Here is a 13,631-nt window from a genome sequence, read left to right on the forward strand (position 1 = left end):
AATAATGGGCTATTGGCAGGTGTGGTGGCTCACATCTGTAATCCCAGCACTTTGGGAGACCAAGGCAGGAAGAACACCTGAGGTCAGGAGTTTAAGACCAGCCTGGTCAACACGGTGAAACACCCGTCTCTACTAAAAATACAAAATTAGCCGGCATGGTGGTCCGTGCCTATAATCCCAGCTGTTCAGGAGGTTGAGGCAGGAGAATCACTTGAACCCTGGAGGCAGAGGATGCAGTGAGCCGAGATAGCACCACTGCACTCCAGCTTGGGCAGCAAGAGCGAAATTCGTCTCAAAAAAAAAAAAAAAAAAAAAAGCGGAGAAAAAGAAATATGGGCTATTATATTTTTCATGTGCTCATATATTTTTCATATATTTTTCATTAGCTACAATCTAAAAATCTTCTAATGCAAAATTAACTTAAAAAGATGCCTGTGGTAGTGGAATGGCAACTGATAGTTTCTTCCTTAAATTATTTTGTATTTTCTAAAATTCCTACAATGAAGTTTTATAGCTGGGAAAATACATGAATATGCTATATCTGATCACAGATGGGCAGTGAGACATTAATAGAAGGATAAACTTTTAGTGTTGAAATGAGACATTAATCGTAGAGTAACTCTCTGATGTCCAGTCCAATCATTCTCTGAAACACATGTTGCTTTCCTAAACCCCTGTGAAGTGCTTAGGGTAAAAACTTTGAAATGAGCTGGAATAAAAGAAAAAAAAAAAGAAGACAATACCTCATCAAGACTCCTACTAGGACAGAAGGTGATTCTTTTCTTGGCATACTCTTCTATTGCCCTGGAAATCGCTTCTAGCCATTCATCCCTTTCTGTGGCAGAACTGTTGGGGGCAAAAGGTTTCATCAACCAGATGTCAGGTTTCATTCTTTGCCTTTTTCTTACTTCTTTTCTTTCTCCCATAGCAACAGATCCCACCACCCTCCAACAATACTAGTCAAAAAAGCAGCAACTCTGAGGTTTATGTGAACAGATCATCAGAGCAGACAACAGAGAACCCGTGATGGCATTTTCGCAAATAGAATGCATATTTTTTCTTTCCAAAAGTTCTGCTTTGTATTAAATAACTTTTGAACTCTCCTAAATATTTTTGGTTTCGTTTAAAGGATAATTGTACAATGAACAATTACGATTATTTATAAAGCCAAGGACTTTCCTAAGACATCATCCTAGAATTTAAAAAGGTTCCAAGAAGTCAAGTTTCAAATTCCAAATTATAGCATAGAATACTAAATACCTTTAGATTACTAAACATTACTAAAATTTTCTAGGAACGGCACTGGAGTGAGGAGAACATATTTTTTGTATTAGAAAGCAGATGTTGAAGGAGCGGTTCACACGGGAAAGGCTGCAGTTGTTAGGGCTTCTCTACCTATTTCACCCACCAAGTGGTCTGTGCCTACTCTAAGCTCATCAGGAGATATCTTTAATTCAGTGCCAGATGGGAATGGGCCAAATAGGGGCAAGCCTGGTAAGAAGGGGGTATTTTTTTTCTCTGTGTTTCTAACAATGCCTCTCTCCCAAAACCATGTTAACTCCAAGTCAATACTGGTATTAGCATACTTATGAAACCACTGCTTAAATTTTGTTTTCTACATTCAAAACTGAGAGGCACATTTTAGGTATTATAAAACAAAATAAATATACAAATCTATACGTACACAGTAGAGAAAGAGCAGAAAAGCGAAGGGAGAGGGAATGAGAAAAAGGAATACTTTAATAAATAATTAAAACTCCATCATAATAAAATAAAATTCCTCAGAATGGGATTGTGACTTTTTTTTTCTCCCCAGAAGATTTAGAATTGAGTGACTGTTTTTTTTTAAAAAAGTCTGTAGTTTAATTTACAGAGGCATTTTGAGGTGTACAGAAGTAAAATCGGATGAGTGTGGTGGCTCACGCCTATAATCCCAGCACTTTGGGAGGCCAAGGTGGCTGAATCACTTTAAGTCAAGAGTTCCAGACCACCTGGCCAACATGATGAAATCCCATCTCTACTAAAAATACAAAAATTAGCTGGGTGTGGTGGTGAGCACCTGTAATCCCAGCTACTTGCGGGGCTGAGGCAGGAGAACTGCTTGAACCCAGGAGGTGGAGGTTGCAGTGAGCGGAGATTGTGCCACTGCACTCTAGCCTGGGTGACAGAGCAGGACTCTGTCACAAAAAAAAAAAAAAAAAAAAAAGGAAAAAAAAAAGAAAAAGAAAAATAGAAAAGCAGAAGTAAAATGACCTGATATCTGCAGTTTGTTTTAAAATAGAAAATTATGAAACAGGAAAACTGGTGGCAAAATCTTGATGATTATTTTTAGTTTGGGTGACTGAATATGCAGTTTCTGGTTTTATTCAGCCTAACTTTAACTGTATTTGAACTCTTAAGCAGTGTTTCTAAAATAAAAAATTCCACCATTAATAACGGTACATATAGACATATGTTGCTGTATTTTAGAGAACCCAGGGCAGGTCAAGAATAGAAACCACTCACCTTCCCTACAATCATCATTCTCAGAAAGCACCTCCCTAATTCATGGCTTGAGTGCCATTTGGAATGTCCATTCACATGGATTAAAAAAGGTAGAAATCCCGTTTACAAATAAAATTTTAAAACAAACTCACTTCTCAAATTTTCATTATATATGAAGAACAACAAAAAAGAAATAACCTCTTTCTCTCTAAAGCAAACAAAACCCTGCCTTATTTACCGCTACTATTCTTTGATTACTGCCAAAACTAGCTGCCATTTAACAGTTACTACGTCAGCCAACTCTGCTAAATGCTTAGCAAATGTCACCATGTCTCACCCTCAGAGCTTCCCCATGGAATATTTTGGATCTTACACCCCCTGCCGCCAACTACAACATCATCACCCACCTTCACCATTTACAGACAAGGAAACTGAGAATTAGTAATGTTTCATAATTTGCTTTATAGACAACAGACTATTAAGTGATGAGCTGGTATTAAACCCAAGTATAGTTAAGGACTGAACCTCTCACCACCAGGGCATTGACAGCCTCTGCTCATGCTCCCTAGAGAACTACATGACGAGAATACATGCTCAGGCTTCCAAGCAAACATTCATAAAACATTACCATCTCTCCCTCCCTCCCCTGCTCCTCACCAGAAGAGTAACAGAAAGCAGAGAGGCAGATGGTAAATTTGAGAGTTGCTGTTGGATTCTTCTGGAGCCCTGGGAGCATGGGGAATGTGATTCAACTGTGCAAATCATGTCACATATGCTGTTCTTTCATTTAATCATTCCTGGCTCTCTCCTGTGTGGGGTTCTGCCAAGACAATGTTTACCAGCTCTTGATAACACATTTCTCACAGACCACACACATTTGCCCGCAGCATCCAGTGGAGATATTCTAGTCTCCTTTTATAACATGATTAGCAGAAGAATCAGCATCTTCCTCAAACTGAAAAACTGCTAAGCCAAGTATTATTTTCCTTATAGAATGTGTATAGCACAAGAAAGCAAATTTCTATCGAGTAAACACCACTTTCCCAATTACTGGGATGAATTGCCAAGGGTTAAAAACCTGACTGGGCATGGTGGCTCATACCTGTAATCCCAGCACTTTGGGAGGCAGAGGAGGGCAGATCACCTGAGTTCAAGAGTTCGAGACCAGCCTGAGCAACATAGCAAAACCCAGTCTCTACTAAAAATGCAAAAATAAGCTGGGCATGATGGTGCGCATCTGTAGTCCCAGATACCCAGGAGGCTGAGGCAGGAAAATCATCTAAACCTGGGAGGTGGAGGTTGCAGTGAGCTGAGATCATGCCACTGCACTCTAGCCTGGGCAACAAACTGAGAGTCCATCTCAAAAAAAAAAAAAAAAAAAAAATTGGCTGAGCACCGTGGCTCACGCCTATAATCCTAGCACTTTGGGAGGCCAAGGCGGGTGGATCACGAGATCAGGAGTTCGAGACCAGCCTGGCCAACAAGGTGAAAACCCATTTCTACTAAAGATACAAAAAATTAGCTGGGCATGGTGGTACACGCCTATAATTCCAACAAGTGGGGAGGCTGAGGCAGGAGATTCACTTCAACTGGGAGATGGAAGTTGTAGCGAGCCGAGATGGTGCCATTGCACTCTAGCCTGGGTGATAAGCAAGACTCCGTCTCTAAATAAATAAATAAAGGGTTAAAAATCCTTCAATAGAAAGGATTTGGGGTTGTTAGACCATGCCATGCCATTTACTACTTGGACTAACTGCAGGATGTTTCTCTGAGGTCCAAAGGCCACATCACTTTGATTTGTAACATTCACTGGGAGCCTACTGAGCCAGGACGTAAGCCAAGAACTGGGCGCACAAAATATACCTCACTTGTAAGGATGCACACTTACAAGTGTGAATTGAGGTAAAACATGTAATTAAAATATGATATAACAAATGTAGATAAGTAACAGAAGTAGTAAATTACCTTATGTAAGTGGCAGGGATGGCTTTGCAAAGGTGATAACAAAGTTAGGACTTGAGGAGTTATAGTTTGGCAAGAAACTCTCTGCCTCTGTGTACCCTCATTCAGTCTGTCAGCTGTGGTCACCTCTAAGCTGACGGTGCCCAAATATATGCCTCTGGTCCAGATTTCCCTCTGAAATCCAAATCCTTACAGAAACTGCCCCTTGATGGCTGAATTTGGATACTGCATAGGCACCTTGCATTCCATATGCATATCTGAAACTAAATTCCCAATTTCTCCCCTAAAGCTGTTCCTCTCCCGGTGCTCCCTGTCAGAGTGAACGGCACCAGCTCCCAATTCATAGTATATCCTGGAGACTCCTCTGAAGAACTCCTCTTATACCCTGTGTCCAATCAGTCACCTCCTTTAGACCACTTCCCAAACCATATTTCATGAAGCAGCTGGATACTCTTTTAAAAATGCCAATCTGATCACATCATTCCCTTGTGCAAGCGTTTCAGTGGCTTCCTGCGGCACTGAGGCTAAAGACCAAATCCCACAAGATGGTTCTGCACCATCTAAGTCACCTGCCCCTCCAGGCTTATCCTGCGTCATTCTTCTCCTCACTTTCGAGCTCATGCCACAATGGCCTTCCAATTCTCTGAATATGTCATGCCCCTTAGGTGAAAAGTACTTTGTACACAGTGCTCCCAATGACCAGGAGTCTCTTCTCTTCCTTTTTCCTCTTTACCCCTCTGTCTGACTCGTACTTATCTTTCCTAAGTCAGTATAAACAGCAGGGTTTGTAGGGAAGAGACTGCCATCTCTCCGCCATTATAGCTTAAGATCTTTATAGCCTCCTAGTCAGCCCCTGGTACATTTTCTGTGCCTCACTGAATTATCACAATACTTAATTGTGTTAATATTTGCTAAGTGCATGTCCTCTTCCATGGAATGTCAGCTCAATAAAGGAAGGGCCCTTTCATTTATTTATCTATTTATTTATGAGATGGAGTCCTGCTCTGTTGCCCAGGCTGGAGTGCAGTGGCATGATCTTGGCTCACTGTAACTTCTGCCTCCCAAGTTCAAGCAATTCTCGTGCCTCAGCCTCCGGAGTAGCTGGGATTGCAGGTGTGCACCACTACACTAAGCTGATTTTTATAGTTTCAGTAGAATAGAGTTTCACCATGTTAGCCAGGCTGGTCTTGAACTCCTGATCGCAGGTGATCCACCTGCCTTGCTTGGCCTCCCAAAGTGCTGGGATCACAGGCATGAGCTACGGCACCTGGCCTGACCCTTTTACTTTTTGGTCCACTGTGTCCCGATGCCCAGTACAATGCTTGGCCCAGCTAGCTGCCTGCTGCCATGACTGTACTGTCTCACCCACCCATGTCACTACTGCTGCCATCCCCAGAGGGCTGTTTGTTAGGGACAGGGCTCCCAACTTTAAGGCTAATATCATTGTTAGCTGTATCTGTTCCCACAACTTTCTAGGAGACTCCTGTGGCATTCTTTCTTCCCACCCTCAGGACTCTACATCAGTGTGCACCATGGAGCTTGGCAGAGCTGCAAAGCTGGCACCAGAATTCGCCAAGAGCAAGGTGAAGTTGACTGCCCTTGCAACAGACAGTTCTGAAGACCATCTTACCTAGAACAAGGATATCAATATTTATAATGGCGATGAGCCCACAAAAACATGACCTTTTCCCATCATTGATGGTAAGGATCAGGGCCTCACCACCTTGTTGGACATGCTGGATCCTGCCGAGATGGAAGATAAGAGCACGGCTGTAACAGCTGTGGTGTTTACTTTCGGTCCTGACAAGAAACTGGAACTGTCTACCCAGCTACCACTGGCAGGAACTTGGATGGGATTCTCAGGGTAGTTATCTCTCTCCAGATGACAGCAGAAGAGAGGGTTGCCACCCTGATTGATCAGAAGAATGGACATAGCGTGGCCAGGTGTGGTGGCTCACGCCTGTAATCCCAGCACTTTAGGAGGCCAAGGTGGGCAGATCACTTGAGGTCAGGAATTTGAGAACAGCCTGGTCGACATGGTGAAACCTTGTTTCTACTAAAAATACAAAAAAAAATTAGCCAGGCGTGGTGGCACACACCTGTAGTACCAGCAACTTGGAAGGCTGAGGCAGGAGAATTGCTTGAACCCAGGAGGTGGAGGTTGCAGTGAACCCAGATCACGCCATTGCACTCCTGGGTGACAGAGGGAGATTCCGTCTCAACAAAGAAAAAAAAAAAGTTACAGAAATATAAACCCTGATCAGAACTGTTCATTACACCTGCCTGGTACCAATCTGGAAATCATAAACATCCAGATATTTACCTGACAATCAAAGAAAGAAATATTTACTATAATTTCCTGAATTAATCTTAATAAAATAAAATACCGTTTTTTTTTTTGTTTTGTTTTGTTTTTACCAAGGCTCATTTTTACTTGGGAAATAGAAGTGCAATTGAAAACCCAACTTTTCTATAGGCATTTAAAAATAACTTTCTTCATTTTAAGAACCAAGCTCAAGCACTCACCGGAAACATGATATACAGGGGCTTAATGTTCTTTGACCTTTTGTTCAAACTCTCTATACCTAAAAAAAGAAAAAAGGGCACAATCCTGCCTGTAGCACTTTGGGAGGCCGAAGCAGGTGGATCACCTGAGGTCAGGAGTTCAATACCAGCCTGGCCAACATAGTGAACTCACATCTCTACTTTAATTTTTTTTGAGACAGTTTCGCTCTTGTTGCCCAGGCTGGAGTGCAATGGCACACTCTTGTCTTACCTGCAACCTCCACCTCCCAGGTTCAAGCAATTTTCCTGCCTCAGCCTCCCAAGTAGCTGGGATTACAGGCATGCGCCACCCCACACCCGGCTAATTTTGTATTTTTAGTAGAGATGGGGTTTCTCCGTGTTGATCAGGCTGGTCTCAAACTCCAGACGTGAGGAGATCCACCCACTTCAACCTCCCAAAGTGCTGGGATTACAGGCATGAGCCACTATGCCCTGCCTTTTTTTTTTTTTTTTTTTTTAAGACCAGGCACTATGGCTCATGCCTATAATCCCAGCACTTTGGGAGGCTGAAGTGGGCAGATCAGGTAATGTCGGGAGTTTGAGACCAGCCTGACCAACACAGAGAAACCCCGTCTCTACTAAAAATACAAAATTAGCCAGGCATGGTGGCACATGCCTGTAATCCCAGCTACTTGGGAGTCTGAGGCAGTAGAATTACTTGAACCAGGGAGGCAGAGATTGCGGGTGAGCCAAGATTGTGCCGTTGCACTCCAGCCTATGCAACAAGAGCGAAACTCCATCTCAAAAAAAAAAAAAAAAAAAAAAGAGGTTGGGTGTGGTGGCTCACGCCTGTAATCCCAGCACTTTGGGAGGCCGAGGCAGGCGGATCACCAGGTCAAGAGATTGAGACCATCCTGGCCAACATGGTGAAACCGCATCTCTACTAAAAATACAAAAATTAGCCGGGCGTAGTGGCATGTGCCTGTAATCCCAGCTACTCGGGAGGCTGAGGCTGAAGAATCGCCTGAACCCAGGAGGCAGAAGCTGCAGTTGGTCAAGATCATGTCACTGTACTCCGGCCTGGGTGATGGAGTGAGACTCTGTCTTGAAGGCAAAAAAAAAAAAAAAAAAAAAAAAGGCAAAGAAAAGAAAGAAAAAAATCAGGCAGGAGGATCGCCTGAGGTCAGGAGTTCGTGATCAGCCGGACTAACATAGTGAAACCCCGTCTCAAAAAATAAAAAAATAAAAAAATTTAAAAGAAAGAAAGAAAAAAGTCATAATGTCAAGTGATGGAGAGTTTATGTGCACTCTCTAAATATTGGTATCTGGTGGATGCTTCAGGTACCCTCAAGAACTTTACTTGCTCTGACTGGTAGCTGCGAAGTATTTAACAAACCCTGGACACAGGTATTTGTCTTCTCCTGTCATCCTGTAGGTCATGCAGCAGTGGCCACTGCATTTCAGAGGAGTAGCACACCCTGGGATGACTCTTGTGGTTCTCTGATTTTTGGGAAGTCAGGCATTTGGTTTGAGTCCTTGACATCCATGGACATAGGCAAAATTATAATGGTTGTCAGAAACACCTAGGTTCAAATCACAGCTCCATTGCTTACAACTCATGTAACCTTAGATGTGTTATTGAACCTCTTTGAGCCTCCACTTTTCTAATCTGGAAAATCAGGATAATACCCATCCCACACATTATCATGGAACTTAAAAGAGAAAATAAATATAAAATATAGCATTGAGCACTGTGACTGATGTAGAGTAATAAATTATTCTGGCCACGACTCCACCTGCTCCTAGTTGATTTTAGTGGTATGGACAACTGGAAATGGACTGCCTGGGTCAAATCTTGGCTCTGCTGGTATAGCTGAGTGGCTTTTCTCAGCATAGAATGGGTATAATCATAATATCTTGCCTTAATAGGTTGCTGTGAAGATGTAATGAAGTAATACACAGAGTCTTTATGACAGTGCCTGCCATACAGTAAGTGTTACAAAAGCATTTGCTTCTATTTTTATTAGATCAAAGGTTAGGTCTGAGGAGAGAGAATCTCATTATTGAGATTGTACAGTGGAGCATGCTATAACTATTGGCATCTCTCCCTTCACCCATCAAACCTTCCCAAATACCTACTTCTGCCACTCAGTCAGTAACTCAGTAATGTATTTGTATGAGTCATACAGCTGCAGGTTTCCTTAGCACTTGAATTACATCATACCATATAAGTCACTGCAGGTTCCAGTCTGGGACGAGGTGGTATCATACATAACAATGGATTTCTTTTCCCTCCCTCCCCTACTTCTTTCTGAGACAGAGTCTCACTCTATCACCCAGGCTGGAGTGCAGCGGCGCGATCTCGGCTTACTGCAACCTCCACCTCCTGAGTTCAAGTGATTCTCTTGCCTCAGCCTCCAGAGTAGCTGGGATTACAGACACATGCCACCATGTTCGACTAATTTTTTTGTATTTTTAGTAGAGACAGGGTTTCACCATGCTGGCCAGGCTAGTCTCAAACTCCTGGTCTCAGGTGATCCATCCGCCTTGGCCTCCCAAAGTGCTGTGATTACAGACGTGAGCTACTGCTCCCGGCCCATAACAATAGATTTAAAGGCAAAAGACTTCAACTTGCATCCTGGCTGTGTCAACTATGTGTCCGTAAGAAAGCAACTCCATTTTTCTGTAATTTAGTTTCCTAATTTTTAGTAGGAGACTGTACCTACCTTATAGGTTTGTCAGAACCTTTAAGTGACAAATACAAACTTCCTAATAACCTATAAAGCACTAGTTGGTCTTAAAAACAATTTTAAATAGTCACTTAAAAAATGATCAGCAAGGCTGGGTGTGGTGGCTCACACCTGTAATCCCAGCACTTTGGGATGCTAAGGTGGGCGGATCACAAGGCCAGGAGATCAAGACCATCCTGGCCAATGTGGTAAAACCCCGTCTCTGCTAAAATACAAAAAATTAGCTGGGCATGGTGGCACACGCCTGTAGTTCCAGATTTGGGAAGCTGAGGCAGGGGAATCTCTCTAATCTGGGAGGCAGAGGTTGCAGTGAGCAGAGATCGCACCACTGCACTCCAGCCTGACGACAGAGACAGACTCCAACTCAAAAAAAAAAAAAAAAAAAAAAAAAAAGATCCCAAAGCACTTTCACCATTGTTATTGTGTTCAGAGGAACATTTTAATCTCTGTGCTTCTAGCACACTATTGCCTCAGCTCTCAGCCACTTCCTTGCATGGTAAATCAAGAGTAAAACTGCACGATACTGGGAAAGAAGAAAAAAGAGGAAACAGAAAGTCAGTAGTTAGCCTAAATGCAAAAAGTGCTGGCAATATCTGACCCTGTTAATACTCACAAAAATTTATTTTTATATATTCTTAGAAATGGGCTGGGTACAGTGACTCACAACTGTAACCTCAGCATTTTGGGAGGCCAAGGCAGGAAGATGGCATGAGCTAAAGAGTTTAAGATCAGCCTGGGGAACATACGGAGACTTCTACAAAAAATATTTTTTTTGAGACAGTCTCTCTTTGTCACCCAGGCTGGAGTGCAGTGGTTCGATCTTGGCTCACTGCAACCTCCTGGGTTCAAGCAGTTCTCCTGGCTCGGCTTCCTGAGTAGCTGGGACTACAGGTGCCTGCCACCATGCTTGGCTAATTTTTGTAATTTTGGTAGAGATGGGTTTCATCATGTTGGCTAGGCTGGTCTCAAACTCCTGACCTCAAGTGATCTGCTCAGCTCGGCCTCGCAAGGTGCTGGGATTACAGGCGTGAGCTACCACACCTGGCACACACAAAAAAAATTTTTTAAGTTAGCCGGGTATGGTAGTGCATGCCTGTGGTCCCAGAAATTCAGGAGGCTTAGGTGGGAGAATGGCTTAGGCTAGGGAGGTGGAGGCTGCAGTGCGCCGTGATTGTGCCACTGTACTCCAGCCTGGGTGACAGAGTGAGATGCTGTCTTAAAAAAAAATGAAAACCCAAATCCAAAATTTTCCTGGCATTCCCTAGCAAGCAGACTTAGAATGAGGAGGGGAAAAAAAAAGAAGAAGAAAAAATATACCTGGCTGAGAGAATGAAGGAACGTTCCACACTTTCAATCTTTAATTCATTCTGATAGGCTTCTTGGGTAGGTTTTCTGACCTGGAAGAAAGCACAACAATTTGAGCCAACTCATCTGATTGAAAAGCACATCAATGAACTGTAGCTGAAGTTGTCCAATGCCCCTGGTTGCTGACATCCACAACCAACCTTCCTAACCAGCTTTATCTACTGCTATTCTCCTTCAACTACTCTATGCTTCAGATGAACTAAAAAGTCCACACATAGGCCCACCTTTCCCATCTCTAGGACTTTGCTCACAACACGCCCTCCATCTGGAATGCCTTTCCCCAACACCTTAGCACGGTCAAATGTGATATATACTTTAAGGTCCACTGTCTCTTCCTTTTTTTTTTTTTTGAGACAGAGTTTTGCTCTTGTTGCCCAGGCTGGAGTGCAGTGGTACAATCTCAGCTCACTGTAACCTCTGACTCCCTGGTTTAGGCGATTCTCCTGCCTCAGCCTCCCACATAGCTGGGATTACAGGCATGCACCACCATGTCCAGTTAATTTTTTGTATTATAGTAGAGACAGGGTTTCACCGTATTGGCCAGGATGGTCTCAATCTCTTGACCTCGTGATCCACCTGTCTCGGCTTCCCAAAGTGCTGAGATTACAGGCGTGAGCCACCATGCCTGGCCTGCTCTTCCTCTTCTTTCTCCTTCTTTCCTAGCTGCTACCAAAAGCTGCATGCCAGTCCCCACTATGACCATCAAACACTATGAGCTCTTTATTTTCTGAACTCCCAAAACTGTAATTGTGCCACTACCAGTGATATTTATTACTGTCTACTTTATGGGAATTTATGTGTAGTGTGCTATCTTCCCAACTAGTTGTTAAGTCCTTGAGGGAGGAAAGACAATAAGAATTATGCTTCAACTCATCTCCATGTTTTCCACCAAACCCATTACTATGTTTTGTTTATAGTAGTTCTCAATAAATATCCTATGAATAAATTAATGCATGCGTGAACAAATGACTACATGAATGAATAATCCAATGCATAAACAGGCTGGGCTCGGTGACTTATACCTGTAACCACAGCACTTTGGGAGGCCAAGGTGGGTGGATCACTTGAGGTGAGGAGTTTGAGGCCAGCCTGGCCAACATGGTGAAACCCTATCTCTACAAAAAATACAAAAATTAGCTGGGTGTGTGGTCCCAGCTACTCGGGAGGCTGAGTCAGGAGAATTTCTTGAACCCAGGAGACAGAGGTTGCAGCAAGCAGAGATCGCACTACTGCACTCTAGCCTGGGCAACAGAGTGAGACTCTGTGACAAACAAAACAAAACAAAACAAAGCAAAACAACCAAATGCATAAACAGTAACAGAAAAGTAAAGGATGTAAGAAAAATATTTATCTTAGGGAATTTCTTCTAAATACATCATGTATTTGTTGATGTTGTTATTGCTGTTGTTTTTAATAGAGATGGGGGTTTCGCTATGTTGCCCAGGCTGGTCTCCAACTCTGGAGCTCAAGTTTTCATCTTGCCTTGGCCTCCCAAAGTGCTGGGACTACAAGTGTGAGCCACTGTGCCCAGCCTTTATTTGGGTTTTAAAAACAGATCATCTGGCTGGGTGTGTTGGCTCACGCCTGTAATCCCAGCAGTTTAGGAGGCCAAGTCGGCCTGATCACTTGAGGTCAGGAGTTTGAGACCAGCCTGGCCAACATAGTGCAATCTGTCTCTACTGAAAATACAAAAATTAGCTGGGTGTGGTGGCAGGCACCTGTAATCCCAGCTACTCAGGAGGCTGAGGCAACAGAATCACTTGAACCCAGGAGGCGGAGGCTGCAGTGAGCCGAGATCATACCACTGCATTCCACCCTGAGAGATAGAATGAAACCTGGTCTCAAAATACAAAACAAATCATCTAACAGATACACAGACCTTCAGTCCAGCCAGTGAGAGCATGTTGTTCAGTTTATACATCCCGGACTGCACTGGTGTTGTATACAGCAGGGCATCATTAAACTGAAAGTAGAAACATTTCACAGGTTAAAGTAAAGAAACACATTTCCACTACAAAGATTTTTGACAAGATACAAGATTAAAGGATAAATAATACCTCTTTGCTAATAGCTCTCTGAATAAAATACTTATATTCTGCTATATACACTAGAACTATGTAGAATGTTTTATTAGAATATTATTTAAAAGGCAATTTTTGGAAAATGTGCTTTATTTCCAAGTTCTATAACAGATTTAATATTTTTTGAATTCTAAATCCCACTAAGGTATTACAGTCTGCCTAAATAAATGATTAGAACAATTTTTCCAAGTTAGAAATGAAATAAATTCCCAAAGGAAATAATTTTCTGGTTATGCATTATAACAGCTTTTATTTTCCATACTTGAAATGCAATAAGCAGTATGGCCAGTTAAAGAAGCCACCAAGCCTGACATTGTGCTAAGCTTACCTACCATGTATAAATGTCTCCTTTCCTTAAGCAACTATTCCTACCTTGGAAACATCAGAACTACACAAGTCCTCTTACCAGGAAAAACATTCGGGGTTGCATCACTTTCCGAGACAGCTTCATCAGAATTCCTTCTTTGAGAAAAACCTGATTCAT

The 13,631-nt window shown here is 42.7% G+C and overlaps 1 protein-coding gene across 1 annotated transcript in view; it reads right to left on the reverse strand.

The window, feature by feature from the left end:
- Positions 1-13,631, reverse strand: part of FGD6 (FYVE, RhoGEF and PH domain containing 6) — a 135,882-nt gene that overhangs the window by 17,643 nt on the left and 104,608 nt on the right. The window contains exons 12-15 of the mRNA XM_032298222.1: positions 13,554-13,622; positions 12,946-13,029; positions 11,019-11,098; positions 744-846 (exon numbers count right to left, since the gene is read on the reverse strand). Coding sequence (XP_032154113.1) covers positions 744-846; positions 11,019-11,098; positions 12,946-13,029; positions 13,554-13,622 — 336 coding nt within the window. The remainder of the gene's footprint in view (positions 1-743; positions 847-11,018; positions 11,099-12,945; positions 13,030-13,553; positions 13,623-13,631) is intronic.

The sequence above is a fragment of the Sapajus apella genome, unplaced genomic scaffold (assembly GCF_009761245.1).
Source record: "Sapajus apella isolate SASKATOON/1434 unplaced genomic scaffold, GSC_monkey_1.0 scaffold2, whole genome shotgun sequence".
NCBI classification, from domain to species: domain Eukaryota; kingdom Metazoa; phylum Chordata; class Mammalia; order Primates; family Cebidae; genus Sapajus; species Sapajus apella.